This window comes from Typopeltis vanoorti, chromosome 2, assembly GCF_054136105.1.
Source record: "Typopeltis vanoorti isolate ZY-2024b chromosome 2, IOZ_Tvanoo_1.0, whole genome shotgun sequence".
NCBI lineage: Eukaryota > Metazoa > Arthropoda > Arachnida > Uropygi > Thelyphonidae > Typopeltis > Typopeltis vanoorti.
Genome location: NC_143550.1, coordinates 38,707,926 through 38,733,701, shown reverse-complemented (window position 1 = coordinate 38,733,701; position 25,776 = coordinate 38,707,926). Strand labels below are relative to the sequence as shown.

At 35.9% G+C, this 25,776-nt stretch overlaps 2 protein-coding genes across 4 annotated transcripts in view; one reads left to right on the top strand and one right to left on the bottom strand.

Annotated features, from left to right (window-relative positions):
• Positions 1–18,319, top strand: part of LOC150108932 (uncharacterized) — a 64,442-nt gene extending 46,123 nt beyond the window's left edge. For both annotated transcript variants that reach the window (XM_090404392.1, XM_090404402.1), the window contains exons 5-7: positions 7,041–7,216; positions 13,561–13,642; positions 17,905–18,319. In XM_090404392.1, the coding sequence (XP_090260518.1) occupies positions 7,041–7,216; positions 13,561–13,642; positions 17,905–17,979 (333 nt within the window). In that variant the 3' untranslated portion in view covers positions 17,980–18,319. The remainder of the gene's footprint in view (positions 1–7,040; positions 7,217–13,560; positions 13,643–17,904) is intronic.
• Positions 18,320–21,038: 2,719 nt separating this feature from the next.
• LOC150108931 (uncharacterized) overlaps positions 21,039–25,776 on the bottom strand; it is a 298,899-nt gene continuing 294,161 nt past the window's right edge. For both annotated transcript variants that reach the window (XM_090411045.1, XM_090411050.1), the window contains exon 20: positions 21,039–21,492. The gene's annotated coding sequence lies outside the window, so the exon portion shown is untranslated. The remainder of the gene's footprint in view (positions 21,493–25,776) is intronic.

The window sequence follows — 25,776 nt, the reverse complement described above, 5'->3', positions numbered from 1 at the left end:
CACCTTCTCCTTTACCACACCTCTAATAATCTAATTCTCATACTTAGTTGCTCTCGAATCATTGGACACCTTCCTCACACTGCCATTTTTTATGCCAGCCTTCTACATGCACAATGCCCCATCTCTTGAATTACTTTCTCACTGCTCTTTGCTATCTCTTCCAGGTTGGTCTACCAGTGGAAATTCCATTTAATATCTTCATCTGCATTTCATGATATTTTTAATAATCTGGCAACCAAATTATTAAAAATATCATGAATTGCAGATGAGGATATTAAGTGAAACTTATCATTTTTCATCATCCATCCATAAGAAGGACAATAACAAAGACCCTGAAAATTATAGAGGAATAAGTGTTGTTCGATCAGGATGTTTATGCATGACTGAGTGTTTTTTTTTTTGATATATTTATATCATGTACAATAAATAAATAGTGTTATTCATGGTGCCGATGAGAATGAGAACAATGGCAGCCAAGACATTATTGTTCAGGAGACTTGACATGCATCATATGCATCATCTATTCCTAAGAAGGACAATAACAAAGGCCCTGAAAATTATAGAGGAATAAGTGTTGTGTTCAGTTAGCAGGATATTTAGTTGAATCATGAGAAACAAAATTGAATTTAAGACATCTCCAATAATATTGGAGGAATAGTCTGGTTTCAAAGCAGGAAGATCTTGCATGGATAATATATTTTCTTTATGACAAATATCCCAAAAATTGACTGCTAAGAATAAAGAGTTCCATTTAATTTTTGTAGACCAAGGCAGACAGTGTGGTGGGTATTGAAGAGAGCAGGAATAGACGAAGGAAAGTAGAAATGGTGCAGAGAATATACCAGGGATCTAGGTCTGTTATAAAGATTGGTATCATGAATAATATATCAAAACAATGATTTATCTCTAAGCTCATGTTCATGCTGTCACTATAGTAGATGCCACCTAGCATATCTTCTCTAAATCTCATAAAGCATAAAAAAATATTATTTTTGATATTCATCTTTTACCAGCATACCACTGACAAAAACCTTTACCTTATTAAGTCCCAACATGTTTGAATCATTCAAATTAGCCATGCAGCTTAGAGGGGAAAGTGCTAGCTTTGTCCTCAGATAAGTCATTATTTTTAGTAGATATTAGCGATATTATCATATATAATTGGTGGTATTTTGTTTATTTTTTTACTGTGTTGTTTAGTCAACTATTGTTATGCAATATTCTTTCAAAAATGCTCTTTGTTATAGCACCAACGTGTTTGAGAAAAATGGCAACCAAGACATCGATGTTGACTGATATCAACATGCAGGATTTAGTGCGATGTAATGTGATTTTAATGTATTCATTGCTGAGAGTGAGAATGGAGAGAATATTTGTCAGAAATGTTTCAAAAGGAAGTACAGTGGTGCCTCGCAATTCGACACTAATCCAGTGCCGAACTAATGTCGAATTGCAGGACAATATTTCCCATATAAGTCTATGGAAAATAGATTAATTTGTTGTCGGACCCCCATCCCGCTCCCCCATTAGGGGAGAGTGGGATGGGGACCATATTATTTACTTTACGTATTTTATTATTGTATAACACACTAAATTACAAAACACACTATTGTATACACAATACATACAATCTATTGAGCCTTAGATGTTGGAAGGGAGTCTTCTTTATCCTGTTCTACCTCTTCTCGTCTTCTCTTTGCTTGAAAGGGATGAGGAACTGATCCCTCTTTTTCAAGATGGTTTTGAAGTGATGCATGATGGTGTTGTTGAACAAGTCTGTCATTCTACTCACATCAGCAGTATTGGGGTGCCATTCTAACAAACAGACTGCACTTTCTCCAAATGGAATAAAACTTCTTTAATGGCAGCTGTTGGCATTGGCCCTTTTTCCTTACCATCCGCTTCTTCAGGTGAAATTCCTCTTTTTCTCTCCTTTGTTTGCTGTTTGCTGAGTGCTCTGAGCTCTTCCATGGTCAGTTTGTCATCGTGATCCTCCACAAGCTCTTCTACATCAGCCTCGTCAATCTCTTCTATGTCAAGATTCTCCACCGTCGAAATGATCTCTCACATGGCTACAGCTGTTTCTGATTCTCCAGCTGCTTGTTCTGCACTGTTGTCATCCTGAGAAAAATTAGGAATGAGTTTCTTTCATGATGCATGAAGGGCTCTCTGTGTCACTCCATCCTAGGCAGTTTTAATAAAGGAAATGGCATGGAGAATGTTGAACTCGTCCAGAAGTCCTTCAGTGTCTTGTCAGAAGAGTGAGTCACATCAAAAAGCCGTGAGAACAAAGCCTTGGTGTAAAGTTTTTAAAAACACACAATCACTTCTTGATCCATGGGTTGGATCAGTGACGTCTTGTTTGGGGGCAAGAACTGGACTTTAATGAAGTCAAAGTAAATTTCAAGAATGTCCTCTAAGTCTTGAGGTGGACACTAGCATTGTCAAAGATTAGCAGTTATTTTAAAGGCAAATTGTTGTCAGTGGAACTTCTTCACCCTTGGGGAAAACACCTCAAAAATTCAATCTTTGAAAACTTGCTGGTCTACCCAAGCTTTTGCATTGAATTTCCACATCACTGGCAGTTTGGACTTAATGATTTTCTTCCCAAAGCACCAAGAATTTTCTGAATTGTAGACCAGAAGTGGCTTTAGTTTAAAGTCTCTGCTTGCATTTGCTGCCAATAACAAGGTAAGCCTATCTTTCATAGGCTTATGTCCTGGGAGCTTCACTTCTTCTTGCGTGATGCGAGTTCGATTTGGCAAGCGCTTCCAAAATAACCCAGTTTCATCCCCATTAAAAATTTGCTGTAGCAGGTAGCCTTCCTTCCTGATTAATCTTCATATTTTTTCACAAACTTTTCTGCAGCCTCTTTATCTGCACTAGCAGCTTCTCCCTGTCTGAGAACATTATGGATGCCTGTTCTACCTTGGAATTTGTGAAACCAGCCTCGACTTGCTTTGAATTCCTCAGTTTGATCTGAGGTACATCCTGGAGTTTTCTTCTGCAATTCTTCAAAAATTAACCTAGCCTTCTCATAGATCATTGCCTGAGTTACTGGATCTTTCATCTGTCTTTCTCTAATCCAGGTGATAAGCAGCTTTTCCATCCCTTCATTGATTGAAGATCTATACTTTTCAGAAACCTTCATTGCACCAGCAAACACCCTAGCACCCATAATTTTCTCTCTCTCTCTGTTGCCAAAAAGTTGCCACAGTTGACCTCGGAATGCCATACTCTTGAGCAACATCTGTAATTCCTACCTTTCTGAACTTTATCTTCAATTTCTTTCTTCTTCTCTATGCTTCACCAAGTGTGCTTCTTTCCTGAATTATTCCTCTGTTCACTTCTCTTTGGATCCATTCTTAAATTTCACTCAAAAAATGTGGATGCACAAAATTTTAATTTCTGAAAAATGCAGAATTGAACATTAGCACAAACAACATGAGCAAACACCAATGCAGCCCAACAAGAAATGACGAATAACAAATGACATCGCACAATTCCATGCACGTGCATGCGCTGGCCCGCAAAATTCAATTGTCGAATTGCGAGGCACCGCTGTATAAGAAATGTCGGGAGCGAAAGAATGAAGTGACTGATATTATGGATATAAGGTAGGATTGTCAAAGTGTTGTGGAGAATGTAGTGGAAGCATTGAATGATAGTGCACAAAAATGAATGAGAGTTTGAAGGAAGAGGTTGAAAGTAACAATTGTGGATGATGAGATGCCAGTGTGGAAAGAAATTGTAGGTGAACATCTTATCCCTCTTTATAATGCTATGATTTGGTCACATGTTGACTACTGTGCACAGATTTGGTCACCTGTGTTTCTTGGGAATTGGGAGGTGGTGGAGAGGATTCAGAGACGAGTGACCAAGCTGGGGACAGGTCTGTGGAATGTTCCCTATGAGGATAAATAACTGAGGGTGTGTGGGTTGCAGAGTTTAGCTGACAGGCAGAAGAGAGGGGATATGATAGAAACTTATAAGTTACTAAAGGGATTCTATAAAATTGATACAGAAGAAATTTTTCAATACATGGGGAGTAGGAGGAGAACAGGGGTTACACTTGGAAGGTGTTTAATATTGTGGTTAGTAAGGGTGTGCAGACTGGGCTCTTTACTTGACTGATAGAGTGCCCATATAAATAATAATAATAATAACTAGGTTATATTTCATAAAAAGAAGGAAAAAAATATAAAGATACATGGGACTACAATGAGTCCCCCCCCCCCAAGCCAATTTCTATATAGAATTACCATAGTCCCCCCCTTATCCACAGTCAACCCCGGTCTGAAGATATTAAATGGAAAATGCCAGAAATAAACAATTTATAATTATGTTGGCAAAGTGGATATTAGATCCAACATTATTTCAAAGCCGAATGTTTGTAGAATGTATGAAAGTTTCGTAAGCTCTCAGGTGTACTTACGAAGTTTTCATAGTTTCTACAAACTTTCGGCTTTGAAATAATGTTGAATCTAATATCCACTTTAACTATGTAATTTTACATCGTCAAAATGAAGTCGTATTGCTCTGTCTTTTAGTAATAGACAATTTGGCTGATTTTAGAGGTAGTTCAACATCAGGGCAACTCATTGCAAAGGTGGAGAAAGCAGCCTTTTGGAAATCAGGAATATCTGGAATTGCGTGCCGTTCTGAGTGGTTCTTAGTTATCAGATCGACTATCACGGTATTGCAGTGCTTGTGTTCAAGTAACCCTTATTTTACTTAATAATGGCCCCAAAGTGCAAGAGTAGTGATGCTGGCAATTCAGATAGGCCAAAGAGAAGCCTAAAAAAAAGTTTGCTGAGGTTGCTAAGGTTCCATTCACATTCAGATAACTTTATTACAGTATGTTGTTATAATTATTCTATTTTATTATTAGTTATTGTTGTCAATCTTTTACTGTGTCTAATTTATAAATTAAATTTTAGGAAAATGTATGTATGTATAGGAAAATACATAACATGTATAGGGTTTGGTACTATCTGCGGTTTCAGGTATCCTTGGGATGTCTTGGAATCTCCATGGATAAGGGGGGGGGGGGAGACTACTGTAATAGAAAACCAAGTACTTAACACCACTACACACAAACCAACAGTCTAGCTACACTATACAGACAACTTGTTCGCAATTTAGTCTCATGGCATAGAAACATTTGATTCATTTTTAGGCACAATTGATATACATTTTAACAGTGAACATCCAAAAATAATATTTTGCTATACAAAAAGAAACAGTTCCTTCCTTTCCTAGACAGACTAGTTATGCAACTACCAAATAGTTTATCTTTTCTGCTTAGTATACACATGGGACACTATTATATAAGCAATCACACCCTTCAAGAAATATGGCATAAGACATAAGGATTAATGTATTATCATCTGTATAGATGGCAAGTTTTTCTTCTAGCTAAACTATACTTCACTGCAAATAAATTTAATAGTGTACTTTGGGGATTTTTATCAGGCTATACGTTAACACATTCGCTGCCATGCTCCTTGGGCATAGTTTGTTGCCTGTGGTAATCGACATACGAGTATATTCGTAGTTGGCTTGTGAGGCTCATATACCAACTACGAGTATACACATTTTAGCTGCTATGCTCTGCACGCCAAGCACTTTCACTTCTTCAAGGTCAGTACGAGTAATCTCGCTGGCGGCGGTAAGCGTCATACGAGTATATTCGTAGTTGGCTTGTGAGGCTCTATACCAACTATGAGTATACTCGTAGTTGGCAGCGAGTGTGTTAATGACATTAAGAAGGATCTAACAGGGGATGCTCATTTATTTGCTAATGATATAATGATAGGTAGAGCAATCAGCCATGCTACTGATATCCAGCACTTACAGAATGATTTCAATAGGCTGGAATGATATGATGGGAATTGGTGTGATGAGAACTACACCTGGACTACTGTGTACAGATTTGATCTCCTGGGTTCGGAGGGGATAAAGCTATGTAAAGAGTGCATAGAAGTGCTATAATGATTATATTAGGATTATGGAATATAGATTAAGAGGATGTGGACAGACTCACTTTTGAATGGGTGTTTATAGGATATCTGATGAAATTTTTGGTTATATGATTGGTGGAGGGAGAACATGGGGCATCCATGGAAGTTTGTTTGCAGTTAAGAAAGGGGTAAGAGTTAGATTTTTCTCTTGCAGAGCAGTGAGTGAGTGGAACAGTTTGCCTTTTTGAAGTGGTGAGTGCATATAATGAGATTGCATTTAAGAGAAGGTGTGACAACTGGTTTGAGCGATGTATAGTCTCCTTCGATGAATTCTTGATTCCCTGGAAGTATCAGATAATAATAATAATGTTCTGAACAAAATGATTTTCCTCTTTTCATTTGGAAATTCAGTGCCAAGAATGAGAGTGTGCATTGAACTAATGTAGATCTCAAATTCAGAATATTCACCTCAAACAGGCCATCATAAATAAGTTAATTTATTTGCATTCAGCTAATATATGTTATTATGTGAGCCTGACATACACAAATTAGTAACAATTTATTGTTATAATTAAAGAACATAAAAGAATTAAAACAGAATTAACCACATAATATAGGACATCTGAATTACACACAGGTGGCACACAGTAATCCAAACTGTTGTTAACTACTAGAATGCATCTGCTTTTATTTGGTACTATTCTTCATAATATCCTTGTGATAAGGATGAAAGTTCAAAATGTGTAGTCAGTTTATTTTTTGAATTAATTTTTAATATTATTCCATTTTTATATAATTAGTTGTCAGAATTCACATTTTGTTATCATAAATTTCAGATACAATTTCATCTGTTTTTATATGAAAGGAAATGGGCAGTAAACTAAAGAAGTCCACAGTTTAGTCTGTTAGCAAAAAAATTTCCATAATTTATCTCATAATTTTTGATAGTTCATTTTTTCCCTTTTGTTTGTGTGTGTGTGTATATAAAAAAAGTATGTATGCATGTATGTTTATATATATATATATATATATATATATATATATATATATATATATATATAAATTTTTGTTTTTAAGATAGCAGAGATACTTCTCGATAACCATGCAGATATTAATGTTAGTGATCATATGGGAAGCACACCTCTCCATAGAGCTGCATCTAAAGGAAATACCAGAATATTAAAATTATTTTTAACATCCTATAGCAATCAACTGGAAATAAATACTAGGGACTGTGTAGGCAATACAGCACTGTAAGTTTAATTAAATAATATAAAATGCTAATTTCAAAGTACATTGCTTTTTTTTAATTTTTTTTAAATTAGTTGAAAGTTACTTAAATTTTGATATATATGCATATATTTTGATATATTTCAAAGTTGATGTCAAATATTCCAATAAAATACCATTATTATTTTAGATTATAAATTATCTCCTTATGAATTCAGGAGATTACTGATGTAATATGGAGCCTCCATAGCTCAGTCGGTATAGACGAAGTCCTTTGGTCGGAAAGACCTGGGTTTGATTCCCATCCAAGACGTGAGGAACCTTTATCTGGACTCTTTCGACTAAAGGTGAGTTAGCCAGTCTCATACAGAGGTAGGGTTTTTTTTTTTTTCACCTGGAAACTTGGGTTTTTCGTCCCCCAGAAGAGGCAAACCGGCCCTGTGAACATATGCGTCTACAGACCTAGGACACACTGGAAAGCATAGGGCTAACCACCTTATCCTCGAGGCGGTCGCAGTTTCGAATCGTAATAGGCCATGCCTAATACAAAAGTAACAGGCCACTAGGGTCTATTATATGTATGAGGAGGAAGGATTGATATAATATAGATCCTTTTCAGGTATCTAAATCAGTAGCTGACTCATCCTGAGAACCACTGTTTACATGATACCAGTAATCAGTCATAAAAGAATATATATATATATTTTTTTTTTTTTTTTTTAAGACAAGCCTTAAAATTTGGAGCTGTACAAGCTCATCCAGAGTAGACTTTTATGAACATCCATACCTATGGTGGAATGGTATTATATATAATAATGCCTTTCTAGCATAGTTGGTACTGACAATAGTGTTAAAATTTTTTTTCTAGGATGCAGGGAACATGATGAGTTAGCCTGCTTCATGTTCAGGTGGCAGAGTTCCCTTCACTCCAGGAAATTTGGGTTTCTCATAACTTTTGCAAAACTGACAGACAATCCAGAAAATGCATTCATTAATTAACATAGCAGACTATGCAGATAGAATCAATCACTTTAACTAGAATTAGGTTTGTAAGAAGCCAGATTTCCTGCTATAATAGACCATTGAGCCTAATATTGTAAAGGAATTGAGGAGTATACAGTCATCTCTCCTCGACTTATGTCGGACTCTGTTCCATCAGGCAAGACGTAAGTCGATACATTAAATCAACAAAGTTATAGGGATTATGGACTTAATCGTAATAAGTATACTGTCATTTTAATTTTTAAACCTTATTATAAAACTGAACTGTGTGCTACTGCTACTATAAAACAAGAGAATATTCACCCAAATCTTCCTCCACAATCACATCTTCATTACCTTCTCTGTGTGAACAACTAGGCTGTGGCTCTTCTGGTGTAACCTTTTTTTTTTTTTTTTTTTTTGATGAAAATGTCCGATGTGCTTTGCTTATTCCTCTTCTTTTCATCATAAATTTGTTTATAGCAAACAAACTTATTGTGTACTTTCCTTTCTACTAATAAGTACCGCTCAACACTGGGGTCCATGTCTTCAACCATTTTGAGAACATTGCTAACTGCAGATAACATTTCTGCAAGACCCTTCACTGTGAATTGTTCAATTACCTCTCCTTGTTTCTCTTTTTCCTCTTCCTTTTCTCGTTCTTCCTATTCTGCAACATGTTCCTCCAGTTCAACTAATTCTTCGTTGGTCAACTCTTCAGGGGCACTTCCTATGAGTTGAACTATGTCGTCATCATTCACTTCGAGATTCAGATTGTTTGCTAGGCCCACTATTTCTTCACTCAAATTACAAAGGTCTTCAATTTTTTCAAAACTTCCAAAATCGTGCACAAACCTTTTTAATGTCTTTTTTCATATGCCACTCATACATTGAGAGATACAGCAATATTTTTAATAGCATGATAAATATTGAATGCCATACAGAATTGCATGGGAGTCTGTCGTTTCCTTCATTAGCAGAAATGGTTCGTGATAAAGTTCTCCATAGATAATAAACCTTAAACACTACTAGAACTTCCTGATCCATCAGCTGGATGAATGAAGTAGTGTTTGGAGGGAGAAACATGACTTTGAACCTTGAAGATCATCGATATAAAACGGATGACCTGCAGCATTATTTGAATTAATAAAATTTTAAATTCTACATTTTCTTTCCCACAATAGCTTTCCATTTCATTCGCATAACAGTTGATTAAGGCATCCGCAAACAATTTTTGAATCATCCATGACTTCTTATATCTCCGCTAATGAACTGGAAGAGTATGCTTCCTAACGTTTTTGAAGGCTCGTGGATTCTCATAGTGCCATATCACAAATGGTTTCAGTTTATATCCAGCCACATTGCCCCCAAATAGAATCGTAACATGGTCGTTAAGAGCTTTGAAACCAGGCATAGATTTTAGCTTTTTGTGGATGAATTGTCCGCTCGGACATTTTTTTCCAAAACAAGGTCTCATCTATGTTAAATATTTGCTGTGCCAAATAATTTTCCTCCGTAATAATTTTATTCAATTTCTCCACAAACTCCTTGGCAGTCTTCTCATCGAAACTTGAAGATTTACCATATATTTCTACATTATGCAGTGCAAAAAGCTGCTTGAATCATGAACCAGCCGAAGAAGCACTGCATTCATTGTCGTAATCGGGTCCTGCTTTCTCCTTCAACATGGTGAAGTGCCTCAGGTTCAGGTCTTCTATGCATGACGGAAGTAACGTTTCCAATCACTGATAGGACCTTGTCGTTGCTTCGTCACTTGCAACTTTGTTTCAAGATCAACTGCTCACCTGTTTTTCTGTGATTCTTCACTAGGTTTTTTAATTGGCCGTGTAGGGGCCATGTTGCTCAAAATATCACGAAATATTTGACGAAAATACACAAATAACATATTTTTCAAACACAAAATCAACAGAGGAACTGTTGAAGCCGAATGAGCCGAACAATATAGTGGCAACAGTTGCCACTGAATGCACTGTTGCCACTATATTGTTGCATGATGCATTGCTGCTAAATTAAAACCTTTTTACTTTAAGCTCTCTTGCATCTTGTTCGAAAGTATAGTCGAAAATGTTATTTATTCCATTATGGGATCATGGACGTATCTTCGAACGTCCATGATCCCTTGACTTACGTATCGTTCGAAGATACGTAAGTCAAGGGATGACTGTATTTATTAATTTGCAACATTCTTCCTATGACATGCAAGCTTATTAAAGGCACAGTTTAATAAATAAATTATCACTGTACACATTTCATATTGTGGAATGATTAACATAGAGATTCTACCAAATATCCTAAACAGGACAGTGTGATAATAGGATTGAATATCCTATTAACTTTGTTTAAGTTCCTATATAGAAACTGAAATTGGAATCAATTTGAGGACATGAAATTGTGGATGGATGCTCTTCAAAAGAAAAATTTTTGGTGATGTGGGATTTGCTAAGTTGTAAATAAATAGGTGGATGATGTTATTGCAGTATTTGGAGAAACTGTAGAAAATGATAATGAAAGAATGATGGAATTATGTAAGAGATAAGTTGCTCTGTTATGTGAACACCTATTGTCACAAAGATATTATTATTAAGAGAGACCTCCACGGAGTCAAGGACTCATCAAGGGAGGTCACATACTACACACACACTAGATATCATACTTATTCTTGAATTCATTCACTGCTTGCACATACCACATCCAGTGGCAGTCCATTCCAATCACACACTACCCTCTGAGAGAAAAATCTAGCCCTCGCCCCCCCTTCTTAGCAGCATTCATTCTCAGCTTCCAAGTATGCTCTCTTTGTCCTTTTCCCATTCTCCATAAAATGACAAATTCCATCAACATCATTCCATTCCTGTACGACATTTCAGAACTTTGTAAGTCTCAATCATATCACAACTCTTTCTCCTCTTTCCTAGTGTCTGCAGTCTACAAATTCTCAATCTGTCTTTAATCAGTATTCCACAATCCTGATATCATTTTTAACACTCTCCTTTGCACTCTCTCTAATCAGAATTACAATGGAAACAATGAGACCAGACTTGCACACAATGGTCCAAGTGAGGTCTTATCAAGGCCTTGTAAAAAGGCAAAATGACATCCTTATCTTTACATTGCTAGTGTCTGCAGTCTAAGTTGGTGATGTGGGATTTGCTAAGTTGTAAAATTGTCAACACAAATTCTCAATCTGTCTTCATAATTAGTGTTCCACAATTCTGATATCATTTTTAACTCCTTTGCACTCTCTCTCTCCCCACTGTATTAGAATCACAATGGAAACCAGGAGACTAGACCTGCACATAATAGTCCAAGTGAGGTCTTATCATTGTAAAGAGGCAAAATGACATTTTTACATCTTAAAGTTCATTTCAGCATTGCAGTTATTTTTTAAGTTGTATTTGCAATCTTTGCCACATGGCCCTGAACTTCAACTTGCTATCTACTAGCACTCCAAGATCCCTGGCCTGATCAGTTTCTTCTAGGATAATTTCATCAATATAATACAACATTGGATATCTAATCATGCCAAAGTGCATGACTTTACATTTACTGACATTGAACTGACATCCATTTTCCTATGCCCACAATTCCAGCCTATTCAAATCATTCTGCAAGTACTGCATATCAGCAGCAGCATTCCTGATTATTAGCCATTATTAGCATTCCTGAGGAATAGCCATCATCAGCAAATAGCTGTATGTCATCTGTCAAATCCTTCCAAATATCATTAATATACAGATTGAATCACAGTGGACCAAGGACTAATCCTTGTCATCACTAGTTCTTGCAGACTCACATCTCCCATATACCACTTTTTGATATCTGTCAGTCAGCCATCCTCTTATCAACACTAATATTCTATAACCCATATTCCCCAATTTATGCAACAGTCTACCATGCTTTATTCTGTCAAAAGTATCATGGTGTATCCCGTCTAGTTCAATGACAACATTATTACAGAATGTGAGCAAGTTGCTAAAACATGACTTCCCCCTTAGTAAACCCATGCTGTTCATTGCAAAGTAGAGATTCACTGTCACCCTATTTCTGAATGCAAGCCTTAACCAATTTTTCCAAAATCTTCACTGCCACTCCTGAGATACTGATTGATCGATAGTTCTATATGTTCATCTTTGCACCACTCTTGGGCAATGGGATTACCACATACATTCTTTCCATTCCTACAGAATCTTCCCTGTTCTGAGACTCAAATTATATAGCCTGGTTAAAGGAATAGCCAGCTCAGCTAAATACTCTTTTAGCATCTGTTCTGATATTCCATCAGCACGGATGCTAAAAAAAAAAAAATTCTATTTTGTCTAGTCTTCAACTACTTATCCAAAATCTACCTGCCATGCTTGAGTAGCCAAGTATTTGTCAAGTCCTGATTAATAGTGTTATTATCATGAGTTTCCAGGTTTGTTGTTGTTAAATTTTAAAGTCTTTTTTTTTTCTAACTTAATATACAGACTGAATAAAATGATTCAAAAAAACATCGAAAATAAAAATGCACTGAAATATGCTTTCACTGGGAGAAACCCATCAGGTTTATGTTTGGTTCCCTTGAAAACCTCGCTGCCATCACCTCCAGGGCCTACACAAGAAAAATGATCATATCATTTTGTAGTGCTTACAGCATTTAGCAGGTGTTCTTGGTGAAGAACTTTTGAAAACCTGGTGTGCATAAATTTATCAGGACATCAAACTTCAGAATATCTGATATTAATTTTTTTCTCTATTGCCTTGAAACCTGTTTTGTACTTAACAGCATTATAAATAGCATTTATTTCTGATTTAAATTCAAGAAACTTAATAATAATTTGCATAATAATTTTGCAAGCATGTCTATTGTTTTTACTTTCTGTAACCTAGTTGCTGGTCATTTGGCCTCTGATTTTTTTTCTCTTTTCGATTTTTTTTTTTAGAATATTTCATTGACACTATGCTGCTTTGGCATGAAATCTTAGGTTATTTACAATGCCGTTCGCTGTAGTAAGAGTTGAATTTGACATAAAAATTAACATTTCTTGTACATCCCCCCCCCCCCCCAAACCAAACAGAAGTAGTTATTATATTCATTTTAGAAGTAAGTCTTCTCTTGACATTGTAAATAGTATATTAAAAAAATAAATGAAACATACCTAAATAAATCACTGTTTACTTACCAACAAATAGCAATGTATTTAATTATGTTCTATCCATTTCATCAACATATTATTATCTAATTGTTCATGTTTCTTATTACCAGTTATCTTTCTTTCATGGTAATTTGTTTACTCAGTTTAATTCCTTTCTTAACATTCAGCTTCCAAATTTGAGTTTATTAATTTATCGATCTGTTAATTAGAGAATATAACTTAATTTTCAGACATTTAGCATGTGAAGAAGAAAGAGCAGAAGATGCAAAGATGTTGATAGAAGCTGGAGCACGGATAGATGTTCTAAATAAGGTATCCCACAATTTTCTATACAGCTGTAAGCTAGTAATCTGGAAGTGTATTAAGTATGTAGTTAATCTGTGTTAATGCTTAAGTGCTGGGAGGACATCATGTTGGAAGTTTGGAGTATTGACAGCACTAAGAAAGGGTTTAAAAAATATATTGTAATGTTTCTAATATTTCATTTGTCACTCAGTCATCTTCAGGGAGTACAACTGACACTTGTAACACACACAGGCAACACAATACTAAATGAAGCACATGGATATGACTTTAAAGTCTTATCTAGGTGGTGTGTCTTCTGTGGGCATTTGTAGGAGGCCTAGGTTGCAAATTGGGATCTTTGAGGATTAATGTTTCCCAAATTTTGGGAAGTTTCTAAATTGGAATTTCTGAGCATTAATGTCACTTAAATTTTGGAAAGTTTCTATAGTTGCAAGAAACTTATAAAACCTTTTCTGCACTCCACAGAATTTGTTAGCAGGTGTGGAACATTGAGATCTGGCCAGAAGACCAGCATGCAGTTATCCTTATTTCCATTCCAGAAAAAGGAAACAACAAAAAGTGCAATAATTTTAGGACAATTAACCTCATCTGCCACCCAAGCAAAATATTTTTGGTGGATATCTTATCCTCGCATATTGAAGCAAAAATGGAATTCAATTTTTATTTTTCAGACTTCCAGGCTGAATTTAGAAAGAATAGGAGTACAATTGACCATATACTTACACTCCATATCATTGGAGAAAAATATATAGAATATAATAAAGTAATCTGCCTTAATTTTATTGACTTACAAGAAAGCCTTTTGATTCTGTTTGAAATATTTATATTTGCATGATGCCCTTTGAAAAGTTCAACATTATAGAATAGACAACAAAATAATACAACTGATTGAATCTCTGTACTCGTCTTCTGAAATGATGGTTGAAATCAAGGGGAATTATAGCACTCCCTTTCCAATGGAGTGAGGAGTATGGCAGGTGCAAACTATCACCAGCGTTATTTAAATTCATCCTCGAATATGTTATAAACGAAGCCTTTGAGAACCGTGATAGTGGAGTGATGGTATGAGGAAGAAGAATAAACCATCTAAAGTTTGCTGACATTGATCTTCTAGCAGAAAACAAATCAGAAATCACCACAAAATTAGTTTATACTCTTAAAATATATGGCTTAATCATGAGTACCCAAAAACAATGACAAATATCTGTACTTCTAACCAAGAAGGAAGAACTATAGCAGAAACTGAACAAAATCCCATAGAAGAAATGCATGAAAAGGCTTATGTGTTCACAGTACATGTTATTTATTTTCATATTCCCATAGGAGAAGTTCACCTAGGCAATACCGTTAATAAAGATGGCAGATCAAGACAGGATATTAGAACAAAAATTGCAAAAACAACAGCACTCCAAAAACAAACTACTATGGACAGATAAGCTTACGATTACCAACAGATTATGCCTTATCAACATACTAGTTATTTCGGTACTTCTATATGCAAGTGAAACTTGGACCCTCCTTTACTGGTATTTGAAATGAGGTGTTATAGGTGGTTCCTAAAGATATGCTGATCACATCACAAATTTTGAAGTAAGACAAAAAATCAGTTCTTTCACTGGTCCAATAGATAACATCCTAAGATTCAAAGGAAACAACTTATGTGATTTGATCATATCAGCAGATCAACTGGATTATCAATGCAAGTTCTTGAAGGACTTATTTCAGGAACTCGAAAAAGAAGCAGACCTAGAATAAGTTGGATAAACAGTATAAAAAAGTTGGACTGGTGTTTCTCTTGTAGATAGCTGAAAGAAAAGTGTCAATCAAGGACTAAGTGGGAGATTTCTATAAGGAACATTACCTAATATTCACTCTACGGTCCTTTGTGAACTATGGGATGAAGAATAGGCTAAAAACCTTCACTCTAGTGAACAAGAACCAGTGGTGGCTGGCGAAAATTTTAAGTGGGAGTGCTACATATACAAAATCAAAAAAATAATTCATTTTTTCCTTATCAGTAGCCAATTTATTAATAAATAAATTTACATATTAAAAAATTACTTTATTAAAAGCATTTCACCCTCACTACGAACACACACCAATAATAAAAGTTTCATACATAGAAATAACGCGTGCAAGCATACAATTTATCTGTAGCGACACTACTCCATGAGCAGTGTTGGATTTACTTGTTACGTGCAGTGACAAGTGCAAACGAATATCGGCAAGTCTAGCTGCATTTGGCCGAACGTGATAATTCCAACACTGCGTTAGATCGCGATGCATTTGTTTCGTAATCTAAAGCGTTAATTGAACAATTCCAGTTAACTATTCAATCAATGTCAAAACATAAGCTGCAACCTTTAACATGTTGTATTATTGTATTTATATAATGTTGTCAGCATTTTTATTATTTATAAACACAAATAAAATTTAATTTTTTTCATTTTTTTCATTTTTTCCTTGGGGTTGCCGCCGCTGCAAAGAACTGAATTTCTTATCAAATGACATCATAATCAAGATACAAGGAAATGGCTGGGAAATATAACCAAAAGGAAATCGCAGAAAATAAATGAAAATTGTGGGAAACAATAAATGAAACTCAGGAAGCAGAACAAAGGGGAAATAGTGGGAAATTGTACTTTGAGTGCAAAACACAAAGGATCAGCAAGAACCATACATAAAGCACAGAAAATGACAACACGAAAAAGCAAATGCAAACGGTAATAATAATAGGAAACATAAGAAAGAACTAGAAGAGCATAAAATTACAAAAATCTAGAATTAAGAATCTAGAAGTGTTTTAAATTTAAAAAAAAAGGTTAAATACTCAAAAATTCTAAATTAGAAATCTAGGATTTTTACGTTATTGAGTCTTTCAAACACAAAATGAAACATGCTGTGTATTATGCAACATTTCTTTAATTTACAGTTTTAGGAGAACAGCATCAGTTTGTGCCAGCTGACATTCACACCAGCTGTCTCTCACTTTTTCCTCCCTCCTTTCAGGCTAATGCATGGTGACTAATGCACTTCTTTTCTCTTCCTCTTTGTAGTGACATTAAATTTAAGTTAATGTAACATTGCAAAATTTAAATATTAATTCTGGATTTTAATTTCATGATTAAAATCATGATTAATTTCATGATTTCATACTCTTCTAGATCTTTTTTTGCTACCATTATTGTTTGTATTTGTCATTTGTACTTTTTCATGTTGTTATTTTGTACACTTTAAAGTATGGTTCCTTCCAGTCCTTTGTGTTTTGTTATCTGTACAATTTCCTGCCAATTTTTCATGATTTTTTTTTTTTTTTTTTTTTTTGTTCCATGGGACCGAAGTGCAAGGGTTAGTATTTTTAACCTAAGTTCGCTATAGTGAACCCTGCATTATAACAAAGTCTCTGGTGCCTAGGGGCTCATTATAGTGATCATTGGCTTGTATGTGGAATAAGAGAGAAATTAGTCAAAACTAAGCTAGCAGTATACAAAAAAGTGTTCAAACCAGTTTTAACTTATGGATCTGAGAGTTGGGTCTGAAAGGAACTCCCACAGATATGAGTTATGAGAAAAATTAGCAGAGTGAACGATGGCATCAGTGGCAGAATCAGTCATATTAAAAATGAAGGTGTATGAGGAACTTATTATTATTTGAGATCTTTAGGGAGTCAAGGACATCCTGCTCACACATTCTTGAATGTAATATTTCTCATTAATGTTGCCCCTTTTTCATTTTGCTATAACCTGTAGAATAGTAAGCATTAAATTAATTCACTTAAATCCACATAGCCATAGAAATCAATCACATCACCACTTGCATGAATTCCAGTGAATGTACTGCTAGACAGTAGACTCTAAACAAATATGCACCTGCATCTTGCTGACAGTAGCTAAGAGTAACTATTAGAGTGTATTAAGTTGGAGTAATACTGGAATGGAGATATTGGAGAAATTACTAAATAAAATAAGTGACAAATATGATTTATCATATAATTCATTTTTGTAGTACATTCAGAAATTGACTGTAAATTGGACATTCTTAAAGCAGAAATTTTGTGCATGTAGTTACTAGACGTGCTCTCCCTTTTCAACCCTTGTGCTCGTGCATGCACACAGCTTAGAGGGAACATTGGTCAGAATCCTCATTCAGTTCTCTTTCCTTAAAGGCAATGTGGAAGCCTCCTGAAGTGATCCCTATATATTTTTGTGTATTTTTAAAATATTCAGTAACTTTTTCAGTTTTCCTAAAAAAAAAAAAATTTCTTGCAGGAAGAGAAGACACCTTTAGATCTTGCTCCTCCAGGTTTAAGAAAATCTTTACAAAGAATAGAGGAATATTTGTGAAAGAAAAATAATTTGAATGATCATGTAAAGAAGAAAGATATTGTAACATAGAGCTCTGTATTTAAGAAAGTATGGGATTTGATTGTATGTGTTGGTATCAAGAATAAGGCATATTTTCATAAGTGCAATTCTTCAAGTTTTTCCAGATTTAAAACACACTTTGAGAAAACAGTACTTGTTATTTGGCTCACATAATGTATATTTAGAAGTTAATTAAACCCATACTGTTTTAATAAAATACAAAAATCCACATTTTTGTTTGTCTGTGGTCATTTAATGAAAGAAGAAAAAAAATTGTTAATAGCTCATCTGATCTTATTAAAACTATACCTGATTGGAATTTGAGCATTATTCCACAACTTTGTCTTTTGCATTTTTAACTTATGACATTGTAGAAGTAGTATATCGCAACTGTTAAGACTGTAACTCAATTTTTAAGTCGAGATACATTCACGTAATGAATCAGCCTTTTTTCAGATCAGTGAGTTTAGTTTCATGATTTTTGGGAAGATTTTGGTATATTGCTGCAGTAATTTCCTTCCATTCTTCTAGAAGAGTTAACGAGGTCAGGCAGTTTGGCTTGATATGAAATCAGCATTCCAGTTCATCTCACAGGTGTTGATGTGAAGCTGAGATCATGGCACTATGCAGGTTAGTCAAGTTCTTCAGCACCCATCCCATCAAATACTATTCATGCACAGAGCTTACTTTGTGGATGAGGAGGGAGGGGCATTGTTATGTTGATAGAAAGAGTCTTTTGCTGAATTGTTACCATAAAGTTGGAAGCACAGAATTGTTCTATATAACACCAGGACCTATAATGGCCTATGCCATTATAGGCCCTGGTGTTGATTCCTCATCAATTAGGGGACCCAGCCAAAACCATTTAAAACACTCCCAGACTATGATGCCTCCTCTACCAAACTTCACAGATGGTACCAAGCATTTGGGCAGGTAGTATTCTCCTGGCATCTGCTAAACCCATATTTGTCCATTGAACTATCAGATGGCAAAGTGATTCATCACCCCAGGGAATGCATTTCCACTGCTCCAGAGTAATGGTAGCTAGCTTTACACTCTCTGCCCAATGTTGGCATTGCCCTTGCTGATGTTAAGTTTGTATGCAGCTGTGTGGCCATGGATAGGCAGTTTTTTTGTGCCACACACTTCAGCATTCAGAAGTCCTACCCTGGGATTTTATGTGACCTACCAAGTTGTGATTGTACTGTTATTGCTCATATGCATTTCTATTTCACAATACCTATAGTTGAGCAGGGCAGCTGCAGCAAGGGAGAAATTTCCTGAACAAAGTTGTTATGAAGGTGACATTCTATAATACCCAAACTTCACAGATGGTACCAAGCATTTGGGCAGGTAGTATTCTCCTGGCATCTGCTAAACCCTATTTTTCCAATAAACACTGAGCTTTTCAGTGTGGCTCATTTTACTGTTCGTTTTTGTATGTAAAGATTGCAAGACTGTGCACTTTCTTTTATACCTATATGAGCTATGCTTCTGATGTATACAGCCATATCCATTAATACAAAGTAGTGTCCAGATATTCTTGATCGGTATATTATGGTGTGATAAATATTTTAAAAAGGCAAGTAAATAATATATGTATATGTATGTGTTATTTGCATAAATGCACAATACATGTTCATGCCACACAGATACAACTCCACTCATGAGCATGCCAAGGTGAATTGCTCATACAGGGATGCTTCATGCACATATAATCATGGGTCATCTGTGCAGCTCAATGTTACCTACTCTTTATTACACCAGAAGCTGCTTCAGCTTAGTGTGTGAGCATAAGAATATTTAATTTTTTTTAATAGAAAGATTTCCATTGTGATGACATGCATATATTTATATATATATAAATTACCTTCCTGTCAATTTTTGTTTTTTAAAAAAAAAATGAAATAATTTCTCTCTATAAATCTCTTCATGGGCCACTCAGAAAGAGCTAATGGGTCACCACCTGGTGTTGCAGCACCTCCAATTGCCTATGCTAATTCAAATGATACTTCTTTATAGAGTATGTACATTTTAAAATTGTTAATTTGTAATCTCCAAATTGAGACAAAAAAAAAACCCTGCTAATGTCTTTTATTCCCTTTTCCAGACAAGGCAGTTTTAATCCTATAACTTTTGAAGACTGGGTGGGCAGTTCATTCTCCACTGGTAGCCAATCTGACTCAGTTTAGTGCATCAACAGTTGTGGTTCAATAAATAAAACAGGCATAGCTGTTACATCAGTACTTTACTATGATCACTGAGATATCCTTAAAGGACAGATCTTCAAACATATACACACTAGGGAGATAAAAACAACTTCTCTTTCTTATGACAAACAGACAATATCCTGTAGTCCTAGGTGGACTTTAGGTTTAGTTAACCCATGTCCCCAGATTTGTGTGTCAGCTAGTTTCAGAAATGAGTATGTTGCATATTTTAACAGTGTTTCTATCAGTAATGGAGGATATGAACTTGCGAACAGATGGAACTAAGTGGCATTATTACTAAATAATGCAGAAATAGCAATTGTGTGTGTGCATGGGGGGGGGGGGGGGGGGGAAGATGATGGATGCTTTAATTTCACCAGAAAAACAATTGTAGCAATTTGTTTAGCAATTTCAAAACCTAGTACTTTAAGTCTATTTAAATGTTTTTTTTTTCTTCTGTTTAAGAAAACCAATATGGAATTCATTAATTTTCATACTTTCTTTTTCTTCAACATTACATAAGACATTTAAGAAATAAGTGTTCTGTTGTAATTAACCAGTTCATGCCTAGTGTATTGTACAGCACAGTCAACTTTTGATTTTACTATAAATTGTATTATGTCCATATTACAAATATACTTTAATTTTCACACATTGCAAATTCGCTTGCAGATCTGCACTGCACTTCTCAACATTACATACACCTAATAGTGATTTTTTTTTTGTGAGTGTGTGCCAGTATGTAGTTGCATTTCTCTCTGGGCTACATGAGTACTATAGAGATTTTTACTGACAGTGTGAATTTAAAAAAGAGGCAGACACGTAAGAAACATTACGTAATGAAATTTATTTACTTACATTTATGATACAATAAACTTTGCATTTTATGCTTAACTAAACTTTAACTTTACAGAAACTTGAACACTATCTAAACCTTCGACTAATCAAATTCTTGTGAGTTTGATATTAACGGATCATATTTGTACTTTAACTCCTATTATACATGGAAAGTTCATTACAGGAACTTTACATACTACGGTACTTGATTATTCACAAAAGTTCTGATATGCGGTGCCTGCAAAACTATTATTTAGTTTTGCAGTATATTATGATACAAAACAGGAGCATAACAAAATAAAGAAAATAAGAAATATATACATTAACAATAATTTACAACAGCAGTTAAAAAAAAGCTGATATCTATCTACATTTATAAGGCCTGCTAATCGGGATGGAATTGAGCACTAAGCATAAAACTTGGTGGACCATCTGCACGCAAGACCTATATGAGGAGAAAAAAAAAGTCATTATCTTATTTATTTTTCTAATAAGCAGAAGAATGATGTCAATTTAAATAATATTCTTACACTGTTTATAAGAATTTTAGAAGTTAGAAGCAACACACATTTTCACTATGTCACAAGTTCAACAAACTTCCTAGTTAGCAGTTTTGCAGAATGCTGTATCCAATATCAAATTTTACAGACTAAATATAAATAATCAGCATTTTGCTTATAAGCATGTGGAAGTGGTGAATATCTATACGATAATGCAGAAATGCTTTAGTAAAATGCTCACTCACTGTGAAATTATCTCAGTTTACAGAACCTTCTGATGTTCTGTAGTGATCGGGACAAAGGATTAGTGTATTACATATTCTTTGTTTTTAATTTAACTATTTGGAAAGGACGTACTGTTGGAGAGCTCCTGAAAGATATGTGATCTTTGTTAGATTTAATTGTGTAATTTTAGTATATTATTGTAGTTAGTGTACTAAAGTGTTTTATAACATAATCTATGTCGGGAAGTCGCCGCTAGAGGGATTCGTAGTGTGTAGTGTTTGTGAAAGCTACAGATAAGATAAGCGTTATTTTCAGTTATCGTTGATAAATTTACTTTAATATTGCGTAGTTTTGTTTGCCTTGCGTATCTTAGTGCGTCTGTTAGTGTGTTTTTGGTGTTTATAATTTATAATTTGATAAAATACGTTACTAGTATGGCTCCAGTACGAAGGAAAATGACGGCCAGTAATGATGGTTCACCATCATCTTTCAAGAACGGTAATGTAAAGGAGATGATTCAGTGTACTATCTGCGAAACGTACACTTTGCAGAGTGCTGTCAGAGTGTGGTTAGATGATAATAAAGAAGTGAATGTGTGTAGAAAATGTAGGGAGAAATGAAGTGTATTTCGGATCGTGAGTGTGATATTTTTGTCAAACTTCAGAATGAAGAAAATAGGGATATGACAAGAAACGGCGAGGTAGTACCAGAGAATTGTGAGAGTGTGAATGTAGAAAGTGTGAATGATAGTACTAATGGTTTTACAGAGAATAAAAAAAGATGAGATAGATGCAATGAGTGAGATCGCATTGTTGAATGGTGCGATACAAAGGGCAAAACAGCAGCTAGAGCGTATGAGCAAAAGTCGACTGAATGAACCAACCAATAATAAAAAGTATGACAGGAAAAATAGCCGTATGAATGTGAACATGAACAAAATGAAGGATAGAGTGCTGTATGGCGACTCGTTAGTACGAGGTGTGTTAGTAGAGGATTTGACAAAATCGTACCAACCTGGTGCGACCATAGAGGATGTAACTGAGTCTATTAGAGAGCAAAAGGAAAGGGTGAAAGAAATGATTGTTGTGGCAGGTATGAATGATTTGAAAGGAGATAAAATGGAAATGATAGAAGACCTGAATGAATTGTTTGAGGTAGCAAAAAAAAAGAGTGAGAGAGTTAGAATGATTAATCTTTTACCACGGTATGACAGTGAAATGTTTAAAAGGAGGGCCATAATTGTGAATGACTTTATGCGTGGGTTATGTATGACAAGTGGTGTGGAATTTGTGGATGTGTGGAGTGAGTTCGATGGGCGAAAGGATCTATATAAAATGGATGGCTTGCATTTGAATGGTTACTTGTAAGGAGACTTGAGAAAGTGTTGCTGAATGTAATGGATGTGCAAATTCAGGGAAACTAGATTTATTAGGGGGGGGGGATAGATATACAGTCCTTAGGGAGGCAGTTGAATGTATGAATGAATATAATATGCCCGAGCAAATAAGGACAACAAATCAGAGTGGGATAGTTAATATAAGGCATCAAGGTAGGGTTGGGGCTAATGGGGGTCTTAAATTCATGTACACTAATGCTAGGAGTATTAGGAACAAGAAGGAAGAGTTTTTGGCCATGGTTGCACTTCCAGACCACAGGTTATTGGTATTAGTGAATCATGGCTGACTGTAGATGATATAGCTAGTGGGATTGAATGCGTGATGGGTATAGTGTGTTCAGTAATGACAGGGAGAATAAAATAGGGGGAGGAGTATTGTTGATGATAGCTGATGAGCTACAGCCAAGGAGAATAGAAGTTGAATTGCAGGATAGAGAAAAGAGCACGTTTGATGCCATTTGGTGTGAGATTGTGGCTAGCAGAACTAAATATACAATTGGGTGCTGCTATAGACTAGGTGATGATGGAAAAGATGGTGGTGACAGTATGCACAAGCAAATAGAAGAAATGAGTGGAAGGAGGGTAATTATTATGGGAGATTTCAACTATGGTCGCTTTGATTGGAGTGAGGAGAGGACACATGGGAGGAATTGGATTTTATGCGGTTATTAAGGGATAACTATCTGCAACAGCATGTAATGGAAAATACTAGGGGTCAGAGAGTGCTTGATCTGAGGATTTCGCTGTAACAAATATGACCACATTGCCACCAATTGGTGAGAGTGATCATAGGGTCTTGACTTGGGAGGTGGCTAAAGGTGTGGAATTTTCAATTAAGACAGGGTACATGTGGAATTATCGTGCTTGAAAGTATGACAAGCTTAGGAGTTTGATTGGTTCAGTGTCATGGCATGTACAACTGCAAGGACTAGAAGTTGATAGTGCATGGGAGGCAGTTAAGAAGTGTTTGCATGAAGCAATGGCTGACTGCATACCTAGAGTCCGAATAATAAATCAAGTAGGGGTTAAATGGATGAATAACACCATTATGCTTGAGCTGCAAAAAAAGAAGCAACTATGGAGGGAATTTAAGGAGAAAGGTGACTGGCAGGCACATGAACGGTATATAGCGCAGGCCAGAAGGGTAACGAGTGTGATAAGAAAAGCAAAAAAGGATTACGAAAGAACATTGGCCATGCAGGCTAAAGAGAATCCTAAACAGTTTTTTAGGTATGTAGCAAGTAAAAGGAAAAATGTACATGGCAGAATGATTTTAAAGAATGCCGATGGTAGGGAGGTAACTGAATCAGTTGATATAGTTGAGTTACTGAGTGAGCACTTTGCAAGTATATATCATCCAGGTGGTGACATTGAAGAAACGAATAAACCAGTAGATTATACGGGAATGGTAAGTGAAGTGGAGGCGAGTAGTCTATTGCATAACCTCAATGTCAATACATCCGTGGGATTGGATGGTATACCAGCTCGTGTCGTACGAGAAGCAGCTAAAGAATTGTCAGTACCCTTGACCATTTTGTTTAATTTGAGTCTCGGGTCTGGGTTAGTCCCAAGGGGGTGGAAAGAGGGGAAAACAGTTCCCCTGCATAAAGGTGGTTCCAAGACTGCTGTTGTAAATTACCGACCGATTAGCATATCAGGAATCATTGTCAAGATCTTAGAGAAATGAAAATGGGATATTGTATGGGGAACAACATGGTTTTGTGAAGGGTAGATCATGCCTCAGTAACTTGCTCACGTTTTATAACACAGTGACGGCTGAACTGGATAGGGGTAATGGGTTTACAGTGATACTACTGGACCTTGCCAAGGCCTTTGACAGGATACCACATAGAACCCTAATCAGTTTAGCAGATGCAGATAGATATAAGGTTGGCGAGATGGATAGGAGGGTGGTTGAAGGAGAGATACCAGAGAGTGGTTTATGCAGGAGTGGAGTCTAAAAGACTGCTTGTGACTAGTGGTGTGCTGCAGGGCTCTGTTCTTGGACCACTGCTTTTCAATTTGTTCATCAATGATATAGGAAGGGATTTGAGAGGAAGTGTTTGCTGATGATGCAAAGTTGGGTAGAGCAATTGTGAGTGCACAGGATGTCAAAATTTTACAGGATGATTTGGATAGTTTGGAGGACTGGGCTAGGAAAAATAGATGTCAATTTAATGTGGCAAAGTGTAAGGTTATGCACTTTGGGGTGAAAAGAATAGCAGCAGTATATCGCATTGGTGGAACCATACTCCAGGAGATTGATGAGGCCAGGGATTTGGGAGTGTTGGTGGATAGGGAATTGAAGTTTAGGGGGCACATTGCAAAAGTGACTAAATCAGCTCATCAAATCACTTGGCTTCAGAGACAAACAAGTTGTTGTTCTTCTGTATCGAGCCTTGATAAGACCCCATCTGGACTACTGTGCCCAGTTATGGGCACCAGGGTTTCTTCGTGATGGGGAGGAAGTGGAGAGGATCCAGAGATGAGTGACCAAGATGATAGAAGGTCTGTGGAATGAACCTTATGTGAATAGGTTGAAGATTGTGGGTTGCAGAGATTGGACGATAGGCGAAGGAGGGGATGATATGATTGAGACATTCAAATT